At 32.5% G+C, this 24,239-nt stretch overlaps 1 protein-coding gene across 8 annotated transcripts in view; it reads left to right on the top strand.

Moving 5' to 3' along the window:
- The window catches only part of CNBD1 (cyclic nucleotide binding domain containing 1), a 490,155-nt gene that overhangs the window by 443,134 nt on the left and 22,782 nt on the right, over nucleotides 1-24,239 (top strand). For 6 of the 8 annotated variants that reach the window (XM_045050105.1, XM_045050106.1, XM_045050103.1 and 3 more), the window contains exon 11: nucleotides 4,481-4,548. In XM_045050105.1, the coding sequence (XP_044906040.1) occupies nucleotides 4,481-4,548 (68 nt within the window). Of the gene's footprint in view, nucleotides 1-4,480; nucleotides 4,549-13,195; nucleotides 13,263-24,239 lie in introns of all 8 variants that reach the window. The other 2 variants (XR_006592680.1, XR_006592681.1) reach the window with 1 other exon arrangement.

The following is a 24,239-nucleotide window of genomic DNA, read 5'->3' on the forward strand; positions in this document are numbered from 1 at the left end:
CAACTTTCTGAATATTGATTAATTCTAACAGTTTTTTGGTTGATTTTTTTTTTGGATATTCTGTATATAAAATCATGTCAGTATGTTAACTAACTGGAATTAAAATAAACACTTAACATAAAAAATCCTAAAAATAGTGAAATAAAATCATGTCATCTGCAAATAGTGATTTTATTTCTTTCTGTTCAGTTCTGATGACTTTTATTTATTTTTCTTGCCTGATTGTTCTAGCTAGAACTTCTAGTACTATGTTGAATCCAAGTGGTGAGAGTGGGCACTTTTGTTTCTGACCTTAGAGGAAAAGATTTTGACCTTTCATCATTGAGTATGATGTTAGCTGTGGGCTTCTTATAATGACCTTTATTATGTTGAGATATGTTCTTTCTATGCCTAATTTGTTAGGTATTTTTTTAATCATGAATAGAGGCCACATACTTTTTTTCTGCATCTATTTAGAGAATTATACGGTTCTTTTCTTTCATTCAATTAATGTGAAGTATCACATTGTTTGTGTATGTTGAAACATCTTTGCATCCACATAAGTTCCACTTAATCATGATGAATGGTCTTTTTATTGTGCTACTGAAATCAGTTTCCTAGTATTTTATTGAGCATATTTGCATCTGTATTTATCAGGGATATTGACCTATAGTTCTCTTTTCTGGTAATGTCCTTATCTGGCTTTGGTATCAGGATACTGCAGGCGTCAAAATGAGTTTGGAAGTGTTCTTTTCTCTCTTTGTCTCTCTCTCTCTTTCTCTCTTTTTAATAGTTTGAGAACTATTGGTTTTACTTCTTTAAATGTTTGGTCAATTTCATCAGTACAGCCATCCGGCCCTGGATTTTTCTTCACTGGGATATTTTTGACAACTGTTCAATCTCCTTATCAGTATATGTGCTATCTATCTATAAGGAAAGAGAAATAGAACATATGCTATATTAGATATGAGAAAGGTGAAAACACTACAGGTGCAGACATTTAAAACCATAAAAGGCTATTATGAATCACTACATGCCAATAAATTTGATTATTTAGGTAAAATGGACAATTGCCTGGAAAAGCAAAACCTTAGAAAATCTTCGCAAAACGGAGTGCCTGGCTGGCTTAGTCAGTAGAGCATGCAACTCTTGATTTCAGAGTCATGAATTCAAGCCTTTGTTGGGCATACAGCCAAAAAAAAAAAAAAAAAAGAAAGAAAAAAAAGAGAAAATCTTCGCAAAAGAAACAGAAAATGTAAATAATTTTGTGTCTGTTGAAGAAACTGAATACATAATTTAAAATCTTCCCATAAAGGCCCATTTTGTTTGGTAATCTGTGAATTCTACCAATTATTTAAGAAGACATATGTCAATCTTAACAAGATTACTCTTAATGCTTCTAAAGAGTAGAAGAAAAACAGTCTTAAACTTTTTAAATTAGCCTTTAAAACATCTCAAAACATTACAAGAAGAAAATCACTAGCCAATTTCATAAATAAACAATATGCAAAATTGTAATAATATATTAGTATACTGAATCCAGAAATATATACAAATGGCTATTTATCACAACCAAGTTGGGTTTATTCCAGAAATGTAAGGTTAGTATAACATTAAAGAGTGTATCAATATATTTCACTACATTTTCAGAATAAATGAAAAACATCCTATAATCGTTTTTTCAGAAACCCTTATTTTTTTTCAATTTTTTGTTCATTGGACTCAGTCCCAGTACCATTTCTATAACAATTCCTGAGGTTTCAGAGCTTCATGTAAGCACTATAATAAAAATATGTCAACTCTTGAAGGCATTCTTCTTCAGAAAAACCTGCTAACAGCAGGGCCCTTTGAATCACATCCTGTAGATCAATCGACATTACTTTTTTAGCTGTCCTTCCTGAGATCTCTCTGAAGCCTCAAAAAAAAAAAAGGAAACAATAATTATTTTATGGCTATCATAATTACTGAAATGGAATCACATGGCATTTCTGCATACACCTTTGCAAAAGTGTGCCTCTTTGCTTGTTAAAACGTTGTTAGAAAAGGAGTGAAAATTCTGTATGTCAGAATTGAGTGCAATTCACAGATGGCATCTTCCCACTTTTAATTCTTGTCTGAGCAGTTAATGGAGGTGAAGAGAGGCAACTCAGTCCCAAAAGTTGGTTTATGAATGACCACTCACTCCCAGACTACTTTTATTTGCTATTACAACTACAACTTAAAAGTTATGATAATGCTATAGGCACATCAAAAACTGCTTCCTAGTTACAATTTAGCTATGTGTTCTTTTCTCTGATATAAATTGCTTGATATTCTAAATTATTAAATGCAACATCATTATCTGGGCAACCTAAGGATGGTGTTTAAAAAAACATGAATATTAATGCTAACATCTATTACAACAATGATGTTCCTATACTTTTATACCCATAAAACTGAGGAAAAATCCATACAAATCTGTGATGTGTCTTCTGTTAGTGAAAAACAAAAGTGGAAACTATATCCACGACTTAAAATGAGGTCATTATCCATTTTCTACCTTTTTTTGAGATAAACTTTGGCTAAAATCTTGGCAATGTCACTCGCTTAATTTTCCTGAGGCCTCAATTTCTCATTTGTGAAATTGTTGCAAGAATACCTGTCTTGTAGAAATTATGTGAGAATTGCACAAAATAACATGAAATTTGTCTGGTGGTGTCTAGCATTTAATATGCTCAATCAACTTTGAGTTTCCTTGGCTTCTTATACCAATTTCATTTCTGTTTCCCACTCACAGACCCAGAAAAAAGAGCTCCTTAATCAGTCTCTTTTAATTGATGTATCAAATTAGGGATGTATCCTTAATTGATGTGAACAAATTTATAGGTTGGGACAATCCAATTATTTTTTCTCAATAAATGAACTCTGTCATAAGTACTGGGTCAACTGGTAGTTTCCTGAATTATAAGATTATGTCAAGTTGATTTGGGGGCCTCTCATATTAATTTTATATAAAATGAGGCAGTGAAGAAAGTGGACAGATACTTTAAGGGGAAGCAAATGCAACAGTATGAGAAAGATTGCATAGTTTCCAATGTGCAAAGCTAGCATCCTTGTTTCCTAATATTTCTTATCCCATATTTAGTGTTTCATTATGCCATGTTGTCACTCTACTCTTTTTATTTTGTATGCCCTTTTCAAGTATATACTTTTTTAGTTTAGCTAACTTAAATGTGTTCTAATATTACAGTCAAATGAATTTGAGTTATTAACTACTCCAGTGTTTTTTTTTAAATTCTGTTACTTAGAGCAACTTTTATTTTTCAAGATACTAAGTTAACATCATGATTTTAATTAGTAATTGATTTTTAAGCCAACTATAAAATTGGCTAATAAATTTGCTGATATTACATAGTGTGTTTTGCCACTGACCTCTTTACCTTAAAAATATTGGTAGATTCATCATATATTCAAATATTGAAGAAGACAGAGATTATAAAGACTACATAAAAATAAGGAGGAAAAATGATCAAAAAGTTTGTCCAATAGTTAATTGAATGGATTGCACATGAAATATCATGGTCCCAAATTTTAGTACATATTAATATTAATGAATATATTATTTAGGATGCTTTCGGCATGAGTTGAAAAAGACACCTAATTAAAAGGATAAAGTTATTTATTATGTAAGAAGAGGCAAACTATCCAATGATGTCAGTAAAGATTCTCTGTTCACTGTGCTATCCTCAATGTGTTGGCTGTTGTCCATAGTCTTATCTTTTCATGCATCCAGAATGCTGCTGCAGGCTCTGTGATCCAATACAGCTTTGTCCAGAACATAACAGGCAGTTGCCCACTGCAGACTGTTTTTAAATCCTGGAATTTAGATTTCCCCAAAAGTCTCCCAGCACACTACCTCTTAAATCCCATTGGTTAAATTTCTGGTATTCTCACTCTATTGTCCAAGAACAACTATAAATAATTCCTCTTTATTCTCAAATGTTTTCCCATTTGGATGATAAATTATCATTATGTTTGTCCACATGCCTATGCCTTAGGAGAATGAGATTCTAGGAGCATGAAAAAGCAAATAATCTCGTGTTTTTAGCTTCTTATAAAGTGATTTTGGCAAGGGATAATGTAATGGCTTTGGGGTAGTCAACCAATAATCTTACAGACATGAAATTACATGTGGCATTGTAATAACAAAGAGACACTGATATTACATGTCTGTAATAACATGTCTGCCACATTTTAAGTATAGAACACTTTCTAATTTCTGATTATGAAGTTAGACATTGTACAAATTAGATTAGTTTTTGCTAAAATTCTCTGTGATGATCAGAATGCCCGTGAATGTGAATTTAGGAAAAAGTACAAATGAGTAGTCAATTTTATTATTAGGGGAAATCCAATTTGGTCTTCTATATAAAAATATTGATAAATATTAACAACTTTTCCACTCTTTATTTTTTTACTACTTTTGAGTACATTCTGAATATTTTCTTTGGTTTTCCTTTAGAATTAGACCCAGTGACCAAGCAACTTATGCTCCATACAGCTAAACCAACTTTTGGTCATCTGAAAGATGTAAGTAAAATGATCAATTTATAATAAATATCATTATTCATAGTAATTAAATGCAAGCATCTATTATATTTTAATGTTCGGTAGACTTGCTACTAAAATGACTGGAATATTATCCACTCTCTAGAAAATAATGCAGTAGGATATTTACACATATTTATGTATTTTAATGTTAGTTATGGTAATGCTTTTGGTAATATAGAGATTTATAAAAGACTACACAAACTTTCATATATCAACAAAAATGTACCATATAATTAGCCTTGCATAAGAGTTTCACCTATGTTTTCTTCTAGGAGTTTTACAATTTCAGGTCTTATATTTAAGTCTCTAATTAATTTTGAGTTGATTTTTGTGTATGATGTAAGGGAAGGGTCCAGTTTCATTCTTTTGCATGCCTGCTATATGTGACAACATGGATGAACCTCGAGGATATTCTGCTAAATGAAATAAATCAGTCACAGAAGGACAAATATTCCATGATTCCACTTATAGGATGTATGTAAATTAGACTCATGGAAGCAAAAAATAGAATTGTTGTCAGGGTTTGGAAGCCAGAGAAATGGATAGTTGCCAATCAATGTATAAATAAAATCAATAATCAATAAAATCAATAATATAATTAATAAAATTTCAGCTATGCAAGATTAATATGTTCTAGAGATATATTATACAACATTGTCACTATAGATAGCAATACTGTATTGTTAATTAAAAATCTGTTAAAAGGATAATCTCATGTTAAGCATTTTTAGCACAATAAAATAATTTTTAAAATTTCACATTTTTAAGAGCATACATTTAAACAGTTTTAGCATGTCCCTTTTATGTGACTAAAGTATTGTAGTTGAAATAAATACACGTTATGCCAACTCTACAAAACTTTTGTTTACAATATGCTTAGAATGAGTAGAGGAACATTATAAATTAGATCATGTGAGAATAGTTCAATTAGAATATTTGATAACTAATACAAGAAATGTGAAGAAACCCTTGAAAAACTTTATCATATAATGAAGAATCCATAACATTCCAGAGAGGTCTGGAGAAGACCAGATGGCCTGATGGTATTGGTCCACATGAAAAGGAGGCAGAATCCAAGTCCACATGTCTGGAAAGGGTGTTTGTAAAAGGTAGCAGGTTATGACGTATGATATGAGAAAAAGGTAGAGATGTCAAAAGAAAAGGAAACAGATTAACAGTTTAACCAAATAAGGTCTTGGAAGACCAGACATCCGTAGATGGAATTTTTAAAAACTAACCTGATTATAGTGTGGTTCTCAGTGCTAGCTTTGCTCTCTGTCTCCCCACAAAACTCATTAGTGAAATCCACATGATTCACTCTGATATTTTCAGTGTTTTCTTATGGTTGAATTTGGACACATGTTGAGTCTTTCTTTGAGACTAATATGTGGTGAGCATAGAAGTCCCCCCAAAAGGACAAAATCTGGGTTATGTTTTGAGAACTTAACTGGGATTTGTGATTAAGGTGCAGTTCTCATATGTATTTTTTATTAAATCATCATGATGAAAGTGAAACAAGAGTGTTTCCTCACTATAGTTGCCAAATGACACAAACCATGATGATAGTTGGCGTATGACTTCATAGGAGAGAAACATTATGAGTATTTGCAAAGTTTAATACTGAAGATTACAATAAAGTGCTAAATTCATGTACCATTTCATGTATTGAGTGAGAGAATCAATAAATGATATTCTAAAGTCTTGGGCTAGTAATGAATATATAATTGAACTACAGAAGTTAACCAATTTCTTAATATCAAAATCTTTCCAAGATTCTAATAAGATATCCATGGCAGATGTTGTCTGTAGATGTAGAGTTTCTTGGAGAAAGTACTCTATTGGGTGATTTGGTCATCAACCAAGTATTAGAATGATGTTTTTGAGGTCAAAAGCTACCAGAAAAGAGAGAAATGTCGGGGGAATGTAATGCCAGTGACATCAGAAAAATATTTTGATTTGTGGTTAGAATATACCACTGAAATTCTCAGGAGTAAGAGGTATAAAGTAGAGAAATGAGAAAGATTACAAAATCATTTTCAAGACCAGTGCTAAGAATTACATAAGGTGGACATGTCTTTGTTTGGGGGGCAATATGTTATAAAGTGGAAAATAGCCAGGATTAAGATGACAAGATTCTGATCATAAGTCAAAAAGGCAGGTAATAAAAGACTTCTACATATATGTTAGAACTCCAGAGACTTTGTAATAAGATTTGTGATAAGATGATGTGGAGAGAATGTTAAATTACCCAGAGGTAGTCACTTCAAGAGCAATTTATAAATAAGCCTTCGTGGAAAGACCTTGAATTCATTTAAAATGAAAAATTTACCCCTCCTATCTGTCTCTTAGTGAAGCTGATTCAGGAGGAAGAAGATTAGAGGTAATAATGCCCACCCTTAGTAGATAAAATGGAATCACTGACTTGAAACTTCTGTTATCAGTTCAAAGTGGGCCATTTGCAGATTACACACATGTGGCTTAGCTGCCTGAGGTCATATGTACTAAAGAGGACAGGAAGAAATTGACCTTCAGAACTTGCCCTGGGCACTGAAATTGCCCACTAATTTAATTTTGGCCTGATGGTTGTCCTACATTGAGCTGATATGACCAACAGGGACATGAAGAAGCAGATTTGGGAATAAAAACAATGGACTTCCCAAGACTAGGAAGTAGAAACATGAAGCCACACTCATTTTAGTTTTTTTAAGGGTAGAAACTATATTCTTGTCATAGAGAAATTAAGCTCATGAAATGAGAGCAGTTTGAAAGTAAGGCAGAGATACCAGAATTAGCAGCTAAAGTGGAGGAAGTACCCACCTAAAGATGTTTCTGTCAGGTGGGCTCTGACTCAGGATGAAATGTGATGAGGACTGAACTTCTGAGTTCACCTCTGTACCCCTTCCCCCTTTCATAGCACTAACTGTATATTCCGTGACCTTGAGATATACCTACTAACCTCTACCGGTCAAACTATAACTTTGCCTGACTCTACTGATAGGGACAACGCCAGAATTAAAAAGTGACTTTCTTCAAAGCTAAGTCATCAGACTGGATCAGAAACACTACCCAGAAGAGAATATTGAGAAGGTCCTTTTATTCCTTAGTTGGGAGAGGAGTTTAAGGCAGTAGTCAGTGGAGCCCTGAGTATCACATTCTGGTGTTGTCTTCTCCTTGAGATTTTTTGAGGTGGATGCAGATATTTTTTGTAGGAGAGGTATAAATGAGAAAGAGTATTTTATTCACAGGGTAATTGGAGATAAGAAGTGCTAGAAAGGACTGGCTAACTTGCTGGAACTTCCACCTGTGTGAGCAAAGATGTAATCTATGCATTCTGGGGATCTGAACATAATGGGGAATGTGATAAATCTGAGAAATAGGTATTTAAGAGGCAGCAGAAAGAGCAAATGGAACAAGGAGAAAATCCTAGGTTGGAAGTGTGGTCAGAGAGAGACTTAGAAGAAAATACACGTTTCTAATTAAACTTTTAAGTTGTTTGCAGTGTCAGGTTTGAAAGTAAAAGTTCTGTTTTCCCTCAGAATCTCCAATTGGTCACTAATGATTTTTATGTGATATTTTGCTTTTATGTTCAGTGGAAAAAGGTGTCAAATTCAGCTTCAGGTTTAGGGACTGGGGCAAGAAGAGATGCTGAATACAAAGTCAGTCACATGTGTTAAACCATGTAGCTTAAGAAAAGTAAAACACTCTTCTCCAATGTGTTAAGGTTCATGCAAGTATTCATTTTTAATTCTGTATTTGTCACTATGTTGTTTTCTGACAATTCTAAAGCTACTTCAAATTTTGCCTCCTTCAAGGGCATCTACTAGTGAAATTTACATGACTTGCTCTGGTGTTTTCTATGTTTTCTTATGACTGAATTTGGACACATGTTGAGTCTTCCTTTAAAAATAATGTGTGGTCAGGATAGAAGTGCCCAAAGAGGACAACATCTAGATTATATTTTGAGAACTTAACTGAGATTTGTGATTAAGGTGCAGCTCTCAGCTGCATTTTTTGGATTAAATCATTGTGATGAAAGTGAGACAAGAGTGTTTGCACAAGGTAGTCTTATTTTGTTAGCTAATTCCGGCAAAATCAAAATTAAAAGAGCAGAATATATATCTAAATAAAACACCTGTATCTTTTATGCACCTCATTCATCCTGATCAGCGTTTTTTCACAGACCTACAATTATTTTGACTAGTTTGTAAAAATGAGGAGTTTCAGACACAGCTCAGTAGTGCCTGTATAATTATTGGATGTTTAAACAAAGCCGAATTCTTATGGCCACAAAGAGCCAGCATTGAAATCCAGCCTGGATCTTATTCTCCACTCATCTGCTCAAACTCTGTCTAATTTTGTGTTTACTTTTAAAAACTCTATTGTTCTATCTTTCACAACTAATCTACAATCAATCTGGATATGGCTTCTGTGTATGATATGAATTTAAGGTCAAGTATTTTGTTTTGTTTTTTACATATGTCCAATTTTCCCTGCTTTATGTACTAAAAGACCATCCTTTACTCATTGAACCACATTGCCATCGTTTTTATAAATCAGGTGATTATATATTTCTTTATGTATTCACTGTTATGTAATATAAATATGTTTTTCTTTCCCCACACCAATGGGAGCATAGCTTAATTTTTGACAATTATATATAAATTCTGACTTTTTATAGACTATACCCTGCTGCTCTGTTTTTCTTCATGATTGTCTTCCCAATTCTCTTCCTCTCTGAATTTCCATTTAAAATTTACCATAAAATCAACTTATCAATATCCAGAAAATAACCTGCTGGGATTTAAAATTTTTCTATTTGTTGTTGCTTTTCAGGAGGTCTATTTTAATGTGCCAACCTTTGGCTTTGGTTTTATTTCTGTTTATTCTGTTTAGGTCTTAGAGCTTTTTGAATCTACTGGTATATATCTTTCATTAGTTTTGGAAAATTCTCAGCCAGGATTTTTTTCCAAATAATGATTCTCCCATTTTTTTTTCCTCTCCATTTCAGACTCCATTTAAATATATGTGAGAAATTTGTACTCTAGGTGTCCTTTCTCCTACACATTTTCTATATATTTCTTTTTATCTCTGCCTCAGTGTATTTGCATACTTTTAATTCTTCTTTCTTCCACTCACACCAATCCTATATTCTACTCTAATTTGCTGTTAAATCTAGCTGTTGAGCTCTTAACTTCCAAATCTGAGTATTTATCTAAAGGAAACAAAAAACCCCCACTAATTTGAAAAGATATATGCACATCTGTATGTTCATTGCAGCATTATTTGTAATAGCCAAGATATGGAACCAACCTTAGTGTCCATCGATGGATGAATGGGTAAAGAAATTGTGGTATATATAAACAATAGAATATTGTTTAGCTATTAAAAAAGAATGAAATCTTGCCATTTGTCACAAAATGAATGGACCTTGAGGGCATTATGCTAAGTGAAATAAGTCAGTCAGAAAAGGACAAATATTGATCTCTTTTATATGTAGAATCTAAAAAAAAACAATAATAAAGAAAAATAAAAAGCTCATAGAAACTGAAAACAGATTAATAGTTGCCAGAGGTGGGAAGTGGATTGGGAGAAATAGGTATATTCGGGTTTTTTTGTTGTTGTTTAGTTTAAATAAATTGAATAAAAAACATACAGGTTTTTGGGGTGCCTGGGTGGCTCAGTTGGTTGAGCGACCGACTTTGGCTCAGGTCATGATCTCACGGTTTGTGAGTCTGAGCCCTGCATCCAGCTCTGTGCTGATAGCTCTGAGCCTGGAGCCTGCTTCTGAGTCTGTCTGTCTGTCTGTCTGTCTCTCTCTCTCTGCCCCTCCCCCACTCATGCTCTGTCTCTCTGCCTCAAAAATAAACATTAAAAAAAATAAAAAAAAACATATAGGTTTCAATTATCAGATAGTAGCTACATTTCTTCATCGTTTCAGCCCATTTTTTCCACATTTTCTTTAACACATTAGTCAAAGTTTTGAGGGTTTTTTTCTGTTTGTTTTTTTTTACTGTGGTAAGAACACTTAACATGAGATCTACCCTCTGAACAAATTTTTAAATGCTTACGTAATATTAACTATAGATGCAGAGTTGTATACGTCATCTCTAGAACTTACTCATTTGTGTAACTGATACTTTATACCTATTGAACAACAACTCCTTATTCCCTTCTCCCCACAGCCCCTAGAAACCACTATTCTACTCCCTGTTGCTATGAGTTGACTATTCAGATATCTCATATAGTTGGAATCAGGCAACATATGTCCTTCTATGACTGCTTGTTTCATTTAGCATAATATCCTCCAATTCATACATGTTGTTGCATATGGCAGAATTTCCTTCTTTTTTAAGGTGGAATAATATTCCATTGTATGTATATACCACATTTCTTTATCCAAATGATGATGGACATTTAGGTTTTATCCATATATTGACTATTGTGAATAATGCATCAATGGGCATGGGACTGAAGATATCACCTCTAGATCTTGATTTCAATTCTTTTGAATATATACCCATTAGTGGCATTGCTGGGTCATATAGTAGCTCTATTTTAATTTTTGAGGAACCTCCATATGTTTTTCATAGTGACTGCACCATTTTAGATTTCCACCAACAGTATACAAGGGTTCCAATTTCTCCATATTCTCACCAACAGTTTTCTTTTGTTTTTTTAATAATAGCCATCATGACAAGTATGAGGTAATATCTTATTGTAGTTTTGATTTGCATTTCCCTTATGATTAGTGATGTTGAGCACCTTTTCATACATGCATTGGCCATTTGTGTGTCCTCTTTGGAGGAATATCTATTCAAGTTGTTTGCCCATTTTTATCCATTATTTGTATTTTTTTTCTATTGAATTGAAGGAGTTCCTACTGTATTTTGGATATTAACCACTATCAAATATATGGTTTGCCAATATTCTCTCCCATTTCATAGGTCATTTATTCATTTTGTTGATTGTTTCCTTCATTGTGTGGGAGCTTTTTGGTGTAATACAGTCCCACTTCTATATATTTGCTTTTGTTGCTTGTGCTTTGGGTGTCTCTTTCAAGAAGTCATTGCAGAGATTAATGTCATGAAGCTTTTCTCCTGTATTTTCTTCTATGAGTTTTATTGTTTCAAGCCTTAACTTTTAACTCTTTAATTCACTTTGAGTTGATATTTATATATGGTGTAACATAAAGGTCCAGTTTCATTCTTTTGCATGTGTATATCCAGTTTTCCTAACACCATTTGTTGAAGAAATGATTCTTTCTCCATTGCACATTCTTGTCATTCTTGTTAAAAATCAGTCAATGGTATACGTGTAGGTCTATTTGGGGCCTCTTTATTCTGTTCCATTGATCTATATGTCGGCTTTTATACTAGTAAGATACCATTTTAATTGCTATAGCTTTGTAATTTGATATCAAGAAGTATGATACCTCCAGCTTTGCTTTTTTTCTCTCAAGATTGCTTTGACTATTTTGGGATCTTTGTGGCTTCATAGGAATTTTAAGATTGTTTTCTATTTCTGTAAAAAATATCATTGGGGTTTTTACAAGGATTGCACTGAGTCTGTAGACCACTTTGAGTAGTATGGCTATTTTAATAATATTAATTCTTCCAGTCCATGAATACAAGTTGTCTTTTCATTTAATACTGACTTCTTTAATTCCTTTTGTCACTGTTTTACAGTTTCAGTGTATAAGTTTTTTATCTCCTTGGTTTGATACTATTGTAAATGGGATTATTTTCTTAATTTCCTTTTCGAATAGCTGATTGTTAGCATATAGAAATGCAACTGATGTTGATTTTGTGCCCTGCAGCTTTAAAACCAGAACAAAGACACTGTAAGAAAACCACACCCCAATATCCTTGGAGGACACAGAATCAAAAATCTTCAACAAAATACTAGCAAACCAATTCAACAATACATTAAAAGTATGAGACCTCATTAACAAGTGGGATTTACCTCTGAACAAGGATGGTTGAACATAAATCAATTAATATGATATATCAAATTTATAGAATGACAGATAAAAATTGCATGATCATAGAAATATATACATAAAAACATTTGACAAGATTCATTACCCTTTCATGATAAAAACTGTCAGTAAACTTGGTATAGTAGGAAGGTATCTCAACATAGTAAAGACCATACATTACAAGCCCACAGTTAATATACTCAGTGTCAACAAATCAAAAGTTTTTCCTCTAAGATCAGGACCAAGGCAAGGATGACCACCACACCACTTCTACTCAGCATAGTACCAGAAATCCTGGCCAAAACAATTAGGCAAGAAAAAGAAAGCTTCCAAATTGGAAAGAAAGAAGTAAAATAATCTGTTTGCAGATGGCAAACAGATGAGTTTATAAATGTAGGAAACGCTAAAGACCTAACAAAACAAAACTGTCAAAGTCATGTTAATGTCCTTATCTACCATAGCATCTGAATCATCTGTGCATCTAGACCATCAAGTTCTTTTTTTTTTTTTTCCCCCTTGGTCCTCTGTCACATTGTCTTGTTTATTGTCATGCCTGGTAATTTTCAATCTAATGTTGGATATTTTGTCGAAAAATTCATGGGAGTTCACATGATATCCTCCTAGTGATAAGGTTCTTTGTTTCTTTAGTAGGAGGACAGAATGGGGTATTCAGAACTTAAAGCAACCAAGGAATTAAGGCTGCATCACAACTTCGGTAATAACACTCAAGTCTATTATTTCATTCTGGTCACTCACCAGTGTTTTTAGTGGAATTTGAAAATATCCTGTGGGCCCCTTCCCTAACAGTTTCTGAAATCTATTTTTGCCTCTCCAGGAATGATTGCTAAAAATTTAGGTTTTTTTTTTTTTTTTCCGAATAGTTTTGGGCTAAGCATTTTAGGTTCTTGCCCTGCACAGCTTCAGGGATGACAGGGATAATTTACCATGTGTTTCAGGCCCATAAAGTCTTTAATTTTGTCACTATAAACACAAGAGACCACTAAAATCTCAGATGATTTCTCATTACTGAGAGCTAATAACTCTCTGTCTAGGCAAATTTCTCAAACAGAACCAGTAAATGACCCCAAAGTAACAATCGGCCCCACATTGAGAGCTCAATTCCAGATTACCAGATCTTTTATGTCCTCATGGGATTTTCAGATACCTGAAGGCTTTTAAAAAATGATTTTTCACAGCTTTTCTAATTGTGCTCAATGGAATGATAGTCTACCACAAGGTAATCCACTTTACCCAGAAGTAGAAGTTCTGCATATATTTCTGCTGAAAAACATGAATCAAAACATCTTTCCTTGTTAGTTTTATTTCCATATTTAGGCTCTACCACTTTTCTCTGGCTTTCCATATGAGGGACTTGCCCACAGTACTTTTTTTAAACAACTATCTGGCAGTATTTTTTCCCCAATGAATGGTTCTAAGCTGTCTGTCATTCCCTAATATCTGAAATGTTCAAATAAAGTCTCCCTTGTACCCACATGGTTTCCGCCACAGGAATACCTTTACTTAAGACAGTTAACTGTTCTATCTTTTAAACATTTCTATGTTAAGATTTTTCCATGTGCACAAAACAGAGACTCCTTTTCTCTTAGTTTATTCTTTGTGGAAAGGCTAGACTTCAAGGAAGATACTTTGTGACCATGACTTAATAAATAAATGAGACTCATGCAGAACAATAGAAGTATGGCAGGTATATAATTAATTGCTGACAGAATGTACAGAAAACATTGTAAATACAGAAAAACTAGAGAGACACTACTTTAAACTGGAGTTGACTCACACGAGTTGAAAAGAGAGCAAAAAGGAGCAGAGAGAATAATGAAAAACATTTAAAGCAGTATGAATCAAGTTCAATATTAGATCAAACCAATAAATTTATTTATCCTCAGTATATAATGTCATATTTGGTAAGACATGTTAAGAAGAATAAAACTAGATATTTTTAAAATGGAAAAATATACTCAGGAGACACTTTGTAGCTTGTGAAAAGCCATTCTTTTGTTACTCTTGAAGCAAATCAGGTTTGTAATGGAGCAGAACAATTAGATTTAATTTAAAAATAAAATCCAGTATTTTACTCTAGCAATTGTGGTAGATGGGAAGGCAGAAGGAAAATTAAGAAGTTCTGTTTTATTTGGAACTTCTCTATTCCTTGGTTCATCTATCAGTGACTGTGCTACTTCCTGAAATTTTCTCAAAATCTCTGTAAAAACACATATGTGTTGCACCAAAAAAAGAATAAATACTCTCTAGAAAATTCAATTTATAATGCTTGTTCCAGTGTCTACCATTTTACCTGACTGAAATTTTGTATTGCGTGTGCAACATTTCACTGAGTGGCTCATGACTGCAGTGAGGAGCACAGCAGTGGACACACACGGCCACAAGCACACATGGAGTCCCAAGTCTGTGCTCCTGGCATTCTGCACTCACCAGAGTGGTTGATATTCTAAGAAAGGGAAGGCAGTATGAGGGCAAAATGGAGGAGGCTTATAGGTGTAATGTTTCTTCATCCTACAGTAATGTGGTATATGTGTCTTTTTTAACTTCTTTTTGAATTTGTCTCAGTGATCAGTCTGAACGGACTTAATTTTTAAAGTGAAGAAAGAAATTATTTTAGTTTTTGTAATATTTTCCCTATTTAATGTATTTAAAACAAATATATGAGTGTTAACTTGGCATACATAAGGGTCACCTATGGAACTTTTAAAACAACTATATTTGATTTGCTCTTTGCAATTTCTAATTCAGGATATTTGAAATGTATGTCAGACACCTGCATTTTTAAAAGTTTTATAAATGCTTGCACTCAGACTCCTTTCAAATTTAACTTGGCACTGATCCAAAAACATATTTTTAAAGTTTGTTATTTGGTCCTGAAATAAAAACCAAACTACTTTGACTCTTACACCAATCCAAGTTATCTGTTAGGTGCATGTATTCCTCATCAGTGCTATTACTTTTCAAAATATGATGTCAACCCTTTTTTAGTTCTACTAACTCTTAAAGCAATTGGTTTTGTATGGGACAATAAAATAAAATAAAATAAAATAAAATAGTAATATTACAAAAAGCTGTTAGGGAGAATAACATGGACGTAATTGTCACTTGTTCTTACTCATTTGAGAATTGGTGATTGAGAATGTCCTAAACAATATTTCTGCTAGCCTTTTGCTCAGATCTAGAACTTTCAAAACTATCCTTATAAGTAAACAAACGATAAACCAATTTCAAGCCTTTCTACATATAAGCCACAGTATATAAAAATGGAGCCAAAAATAATAAATTATTAAACTTTCTGTGTTGAAAGTGGTGTTGGATCTCCTACCCATGTTCCCATTTGTATACATGAGCACTCAAGTGTGCACACAGGACAGCTCCTAGGGCAAAATGAGAATATGAAGCTGACTGCTTTAGACAGTCTGTAGTGGATTGCACGGTTAAGGGATATCATCTGATGATTGTGTCCATCCAAATTAGACTGCTTTGGCAATTAGATTGCTTGTGTCCTATGTCATAGCATCGTGTAATTTGAGGATGTTATCACTAGAAATGTCAGAGCACTTCTGACTATACTATATTGTAAAAAAGTAGGCATGGATGTAATTTCCAATATTCTTTTTATTAAGACACATTGGAAATGTTTTTTTGGTTATAGTGCCAGTAATAGGTCTTTTCCTGAATAAGTGTTTTGTTTTTATTTCAAGGATACTGTGACCCATTAAATGAATCATTGATCCTTCTTTGTGTTGACTACTAGAAAGCTTTGGGCTAAATTTGTGTCCTGTCTCTAGCAGATGTACAGGAACATTTGGTATGCTTTCAGTGTACTCATCTTACTTCTGACATCATCTCCTTTTCCTATCCTCATTTTCCCTCTGTCCCAATTTTCCCAGTCAGTCTTGATTTATTTTATTTGTAGTTTTGCATACATTTTCATAAGAAAAATTTTAAGGTACATCTTTTAACAAGAAAAGAAAATAAGCTGAGTTCATAGTAATCATTATCACCTAGTGCCAAGCACCCAAATTAAATCATTTTGCCTTTAATCAATATAATCAGAATGGTTTAATTTTGCATGACATTCTTTTGATTACTAGCATATTATTTTATTCATGGTTCAAATAAGACTGTAAAGCAATATATAAAGATGACCACTATTGTTACCAGAGAATCTTAGGGAGAGTTTTATTTTATTCATTTGCTTAATGAATTAATGTCTAACAAAACAGAATGGACAGAGGGAATGATTATAGTATTAATATAGTTCAGAAAATATTTTTAATTAAATGAATAAAACCCAATCTATCCCTTTAGATACCTTCTGAATAGATGCAATAGGGTAGCATTTAATTTAATTAGACATTTGAAATGGTCAATTTATTCTATTACATTTCCAGTCCTAAACATTATGATTGCTGTGGGTCATCCATACTATATGATACATGGTTTTTAAATTTTAGTTTAGACTAAAATGTTCTGTAACATAAATATAAATAATGACTATAAACACAGTAATTTTTAAAGATCTAGTGTGACTGACTACCTTATTTTATATTCCTACCAAATCAATTTTGGAAATAAAGTTTCAGAAGCAAAATGCAAATGTTATGTTGCAATATGAAAATTGCTCTGTTTCTAATTAGAACAAATGTTATGGTCTCTTAAAATTACTCTTGATTTAATGTGCTTACTTTCATGCATAATCATTGTGTGAAATCCTTCTGTTTGTAATCATAGTTTTCCAGAAGAAAAATTAATATAAAGGAAATTTCTAGAATTTGATAATTACTTCTGCTTTCGAAAAAGTTTTTCAAGTTTTCTTAAAACATTTCCCTTAATGGAACAACTATTTTTTCTTGCATAAATAATTTAAAAATAATAAAGATTATTTCATGTGCTCTATATTTTAATGGGAGCTTTAATTTTGAAACAAGAGAGTCATGCTTTTGCATCTACAATTAAACTTTTGTTGTTGCCATTTCTCATGTGTATAGGGTGCAATATATTATTGCCATACAGATAGTGAATGCAAATTGGTCAATTTATGCCTGTTATTTGATGTATAATTAATGTTGTCAGGCCATTCCTATTGCACCCTTAAGTAAATCATGTGCAGATCATTCAATCAGTATTTAACCAAATAACAGGAAAGTTTACTACAGTTGTAGTACTTAACCTGTGTTGACAACTCCAGGGAGCTAATGACCCCCAAATGTCCACCATGATTGTCTTAACTCTATGTAATAGGAAATGAGAGTCACCATATGATCTATTTGTTTTTTCATCCCATAGACATAAATTGACAACTTAATATATGACCCATGCTATTGTTAACTGCACTGACCTAATTCAATGATTATCATTTCTGATATATGATGATCTTCTGATGGCCATGGATTTATGTTCAGGACCAGAGGCTTTATTAACTCTAAGGAAAATTAAAATTATGATTTACAACTTAAGAATAGAATTTCTTACTCCTGTGGATTTTCTTCTTTACCTTGGAAGATTAATATTTTTCTTAATTTCTTAATTTCTAAGATTAATATTTAGAAGGTTTAACAAAATCTGAAGTCTTTCATTTATTCAGATTTTGTTTCAAATTTGTGACGATTATTTAGTTATTTTTAGGTTTGTATTTAAGCTCACATGATTCAGGATTAAATTGCATAATGACTCTAAGGATATGCATATGAGAGATAGAGAGTTAAATAAGGAAAGAGAGAAAGAGTTTAAGAGAAAGAATGGTAGAGAATTTGCCAAGTTGACCTCACAAGGGAGATAGAGCAATAATGCAAGTTAACCAAGTAGCAATTATAGTAACTCTAAAAGGTGCACAAAAAAATTAAAATACAATGTGATATGACCATTATTTGTTTCACTTTGTTATTCTCATTTCCTCATAGCTTTTTATAATGAGGTATAATATGCATATAGTAAAAGTGAACAATTCTTAGGTATAGATAACAATAACCATGTAACCACTGCAAGGTTCACAAGTGAACATTTTAGAAACTAAATAGTACAGTTACATTGGAGAAGAAAACAAGAATTAAAAATAACACCAAACCAACAGTGAGCTTGTAATTTATTTTACCCTTGATTATTTTCAAGTCGGGCTAGCCCTGTGAGTACAGCCTCAGAAGTACAAGGCAGAATGGAGTAACTAGTTTCCCAGCCTTCTGGCCAGGGAAGTGGAAAGGGGACCACAAGGAACTGGAAAGTACTGGAAACAATAATAAGATGAAGGAGTTCATGAAAGTGAGTCTGTAAATTTGTTAAAAAAAAAAAAATCCTGAGTTTACACCTGAGCTGCATATATGCAGATGTATTCCTAATTAGCATTTAAAAAGACTGAACTAAGCCAGCAGATAGACCACCACCCACGCTGGCCATGAGTGGCACATACTGGGGACAAATCTGAAAAGCACTTCAACATCCTTAAAAACTTAACTGACAGTGCCACAGCCCACAAAAGATGTGTTGCAATTTACAGCCTGAACCTAACCTGGCCTATTGCCTGCTTACACAAAAACAGCATTTTTCTCAATAGGATTAAAATAAAACACATGCTCACACACATATATAATAATATAATATAATATAAAATATAATATATATAATTTTGTTGAAAAAATATGTAGAATTTTTGAACATTATCCTGCCATCTGTGGATAATGACAGATTTCTTTAACCTTCTTTAACCTCCTTATATTTTAAAATTTATTTTCTTGACACATTACACTATATAGAATAGCTTCAGTGTTTTATCATGTTTACTACTACACGTTTACATGTATATACTCTGTCAGATCAAGGTAATCTGCAGTTCTGGTTTGCTAAGGGTATTTAATAACAACTAGTATTTAATTTTAACAAATGTTTGTTCTACATCCATTGAGAGGTTATGAGGATATTAAAATTTGTCTTTATTCTTTTATAATATGATGTCACTTATTCAGTCAATATTGTCCTACTATAATAAAACCAAGTTGGTATTATTTTGTTATAATAATAAGTTGGGTACAGTAATTTCTTATTTAAACTTTTGGTATCTGTTCTCCAAAAAAATAAAAATAAAAACAGAACTATGTAAGATGATTGACATGTTAATTACCTTAATGAACTTAACTGCAGCAGTGATTTCACAATGTGTATGCATATCAAGTCATCATTTTGCAAACTTTACACATTTATGGTTTTTCAGTTATACCTCAAAAAATGGTAAAAAGTAAACCAAAGAAAATACCATTGAAACCATTAAATATTTAGGTACACTGAAAACTAAAAATAATTGTTGAAAAACAACAAAGAAGACAAGCAAGTGTAGAGGTATACCATGTTCATGGATTGAAAGACTCAAAATTGCTGACATGATAGTCATTCCCAATTTGATCTATACTTAAATACAGTTATAATACAAATTCCAGAATGCTGTTCTCTAGAAATTGAAAATTTGATTATAAAATTTATATGTAAAATGCAAAGTACACAGAACAGTCAAAACATTTAGAAATATGTGAAAATATTTAAAATAAATGTGCATAATTTTGGAACAGATTAACCAGATATCAAGACATACTATTCAGCTATACTGAGCAGATGATAATTATATACTGAATCAACAAAACAGAACATACAATATAGGAGTAGACCCATGTATATATGGTCGATAAAGTTGACAAGATATTTTAATGAAGAAAGAGTAAACTTTTCAATACATTGTGCTACAAATATTGAATATACATATGAAAAAATATAAACCTCATTCCTTACCCCAACTCATGGACATAATTTACTAACAAATGTCAAAAGTACAAATATGAGGAAAAAATATTTGCAATTTGGACTAGACAAAGATTTGTTAGAGACAGAAAACATGAGTCATATAAAGAAAATAAAGTGATAAAATGAACCATAAAGTTAAAAATTTCTACTCTTCTAAAATTAGATAATTGTGGTGGTTGTAAAACTCTGATTATAAGAAAAAACACTAAACTGTACATTTTCAAAGTATAAATTTTATGGTATGCATATTGTATCTTAATAAAAATGCTATTAAAAAGGCATGGTTAATAAAATAAAACAGTACAACCCATACTAGGAGAACATATTTGTAAAATATATATGTGACAAAGGATACAGAATATAAAAACACCTCTTACAAAGGAAAAAATGAAGACAAAGTATTAAAACATTGTCAAATTGTAGACACGCACTTCACAAAACATGACACAAATAGTCAGAAAGCACATGAAAAAATGCTCAACCTAATTAGACTTCAAAATAATATATAACTCTAATAAAATATCACTCCATGTGTAATGAATAAAAAGATTGACAATACTAAGAATTAGATAGGATATAAAACTATTAGAACTTTCATACATAGTTGGTAGGAATGAATTATGATAAAACCTCTTTGAAAAGCAGCTTGACAAAATTATAGAGGTTCATAATGATGTTATTTTCTTCCAGAAAGATTTTTTTTTCTAGTTAGCAGAAGATTATGGGAAGACTACTTTGATTTAAACATAATTGGTCTATAGACCTCTGGTGTCTTATTTCAAAGCCTGGGGTTCTATGAAAAGTATCTTCTTCCTGGAGCTATCTGTTCTACAGATATAGTCTAAAAATGGTTCCTGGCATGAAGACTAAGATTATTAAAGTTCTAGTCCTTTCCTTTAAGGGACTCAGAATTACACACAGAGTTGAATGTAACTGAATTATATTAATACCTATAATAGCAAAATTGGTTGGTTTTATGACTGTTGGAGAGATATTATGGAGTCATTTACATACTGATGTTTTCAGTGTTCTCTACTTTAGATTCTGAAACTTAAAAATGTTTATCTTCTCAAACTATGTTGCAGCTAGAGTGTTCATGTCACCCAGTTAAGCATTTAGAGGGATTTTCTGCAGATGGCTTCACACCTAAAGAAATAGACATAACTCACTAGCAATATGTTTTTGACCTTTCTCATTGTTCTAGCGTGGAACACAGGCTGTGAGAAAAGAAACGGCCATTTTCACTGTCATGGTGCACACAAACAGGTGTAGCAAAAAATTAGAAAGAGCCTGCTTCATTGAGTGCATCAATAAATTGAGCAGCCATTCACAGATTTGCATATCACTAATCCAACCAATCTGTGACTTCTTCAAGCCATCATAGTAGAATTAGAATGTATGCTTATCAAAAATAATGAGACAAGGAAAAGGAATGGTTAATTTTGCAGGTAGAAATTATGAAGCATAGATGGAATGATTCTACATGAAACATTTTATCTAAGCTTTAAAGAATCAACAGAATTTTCCAGATGTAGATAGTAGGAAGTGGTAAGATGATCCTTACTTTGAGCACCACATAAATCATTAAGTTAGTAAGGAAAACACAAGGTTCAAAAGAGAGAATATGATGGATATTTATAGCAGAGGGGTCTGAGAAGTTATTTGGTGTCATATTTTGTAAGTGACTTAATTTTTATATAGCCAGATCTTCTCCTAGCATCACTAGCATTCCACTGAGATTTTTATGTAGGAAGGTAGGCAGTCTATATTTCATAAAAATTCCTCATGTAGAAAATAGATTGAGGATATAAGTCTAGGAAGGGTTCAGTGTTGGTTATATATCCCAGGTATTCTTATTTCAGTGACTTCCATACATGTACATTGAATGATGTAATAAAAATGTAATTTCTCAGTGATGAAATTCAAATATAATTGATGAACCTCCATATGACATTGGCCTTTGACATTTTTAGAGGGATATCTATACCTACATACAGTCACAGAGAGTAAAATCAACAAGAGTGCTCCTATTAAAAGTCTTAAGACCGGGCGCCTGGGTGGCACAGTTGGTTAAGCGTCCAACTTCAGCCAGGTCACGATCTCGCAGTCCATGAGTTCGAGCCCTGCATCAGGCTCTGGGCTGATGGCTCGGAGCCTGGAGCCTGTTTCCTGTTCTGTGTCTCCCTCTCTCTCTGCCCCTCCCCCGTTCAAGCTCTGTCTCTCTCTCTGTCCCAAAAATAAATAAAAAACGTTGAAGAAAAAAAAAAATTAAAAAAAAAAAAAAAAAGAGTCCTAAGACTTGTAGTCTGTTGAACTTTTTTTTTCTATTGACCTGACAGTATCCAGTTCATTGAACTTCTGGGCACAAAGCAAGGGACATCTGTTCAGTTAAGCTTTTCTTAATTGATATGTTAATTAAAAATGACTTTCAGCTTTTTTGCATTTTGTTTATTTTTCATGATACATATGCCCTGTGGCATTTCACAATGGGCGTTGTCTTAAAAATCTCAAATACAAATAAACAAAGCAAGCTATTCATTATTGCTTCCGGACCTAAAGTTATACATGATGTAAGTCTAAGTGCTTTCTTTCACCTTTCTCTGGCCAGAATATTCTGGGATTTCCTCCAGGATAAAGATCAGCTCAGTGCAATTCATGCATCTGTCACATCTGGACTATCTCAATGTAGCCTTGCCAATGTGTACAGAGGCAGTGCAAAATTTGCTGTTTTCATAAAGTACAACAGCCTGTTTATATTTTGCAGCCAAAAGCACAAGTATATTACCAAATCCCCTACTTTCTAATGTAGATTCTCAACCATTATTTTTATTATTCATACTAACACCAATCACAAAATAATCAGAACAATTTTACACTAAGTTAGAAACCACTCAACATCTCTGTAAAAAGTAGGAGAAAAGAGATCCTCAGTCCATCTTTTTAATCATGGCTTTTAGAAAGATATGATATATTATTTGTGAGAAGACATAACAAAGCTATAAATAATAACAATAGGATGAAGAACAACAGCAATACCCATCTAAATAAGTACAAAACATGTTGGGAGTTTTTCCTCTGATTTATTTTCATATGCAGCGAATAGAGGGGTTATCTATTTCTGAAGATGCTAAAAGTTAGTGGAAGGAGGAACTGAGCTTAGATAGTTATATATATACTGGGCAATAAGGTGTTGAAAAAAATAAAGAGAAAAAAAGAAAACAAGAAAAAAAAGATATATTTTATAGACATAGATACATAGATATAGATATAGATGATATATATATATATAGATTATAGATATAGATATAGATAGATATAGATAGATGATATAGATGTAGATTAGATATGTAATATTTTCCAAAAGGGTTACACTTTTACACTTCAAGATTAAACACAATGCTTAACGTTTCAACATGGACAAATACATACTAGAGCCCATGTGATATTTGTGGGTAATAATGTACACCAATCTGAAAAATGAAATTTAACATTAACAAAGGAACCAACATGATGTGTTTAACATATAATTCTGTTACAGTTCTTACCATTGATATAAAGCAAATTTGATTTTGCTAATTCATGTAATTATCATTTCAAGCCCTGTTTTGTTATTATAATCAGACATTATAAAAATAGTCAAATACAGAGTGAGTTATTACAATTAATTTCCCTACATGCCTAAGAATGATAAAACTAGATAATCTGTGGTTATCACAAGCATTAACTTTCTCCTAAAGAGATAAATCATACATGTGCCTCATCTTTAATGATAGGAATTAATAATATCAAAATACTCATGCAAAGATACTGTTTCATTTATTTTAAGAAGGAAACAAATAACACTGAGCTGAGCTTTCTTTTCCAAAAGATACTAGAGCTATCTTTT

Source organism: Felis catus, chromosome F2 (genome assembly GCF_018350175.1).
Source record: "Felis catus isolate Fca126 chromosome F2, F.catus_Fca126_mat1.0, whole genome shotgun sequence".
NCBI lineage: Eukaryota > Metazoa > Chordata > Mammalia > Carnivora > Felidae > Felis > Felis catus.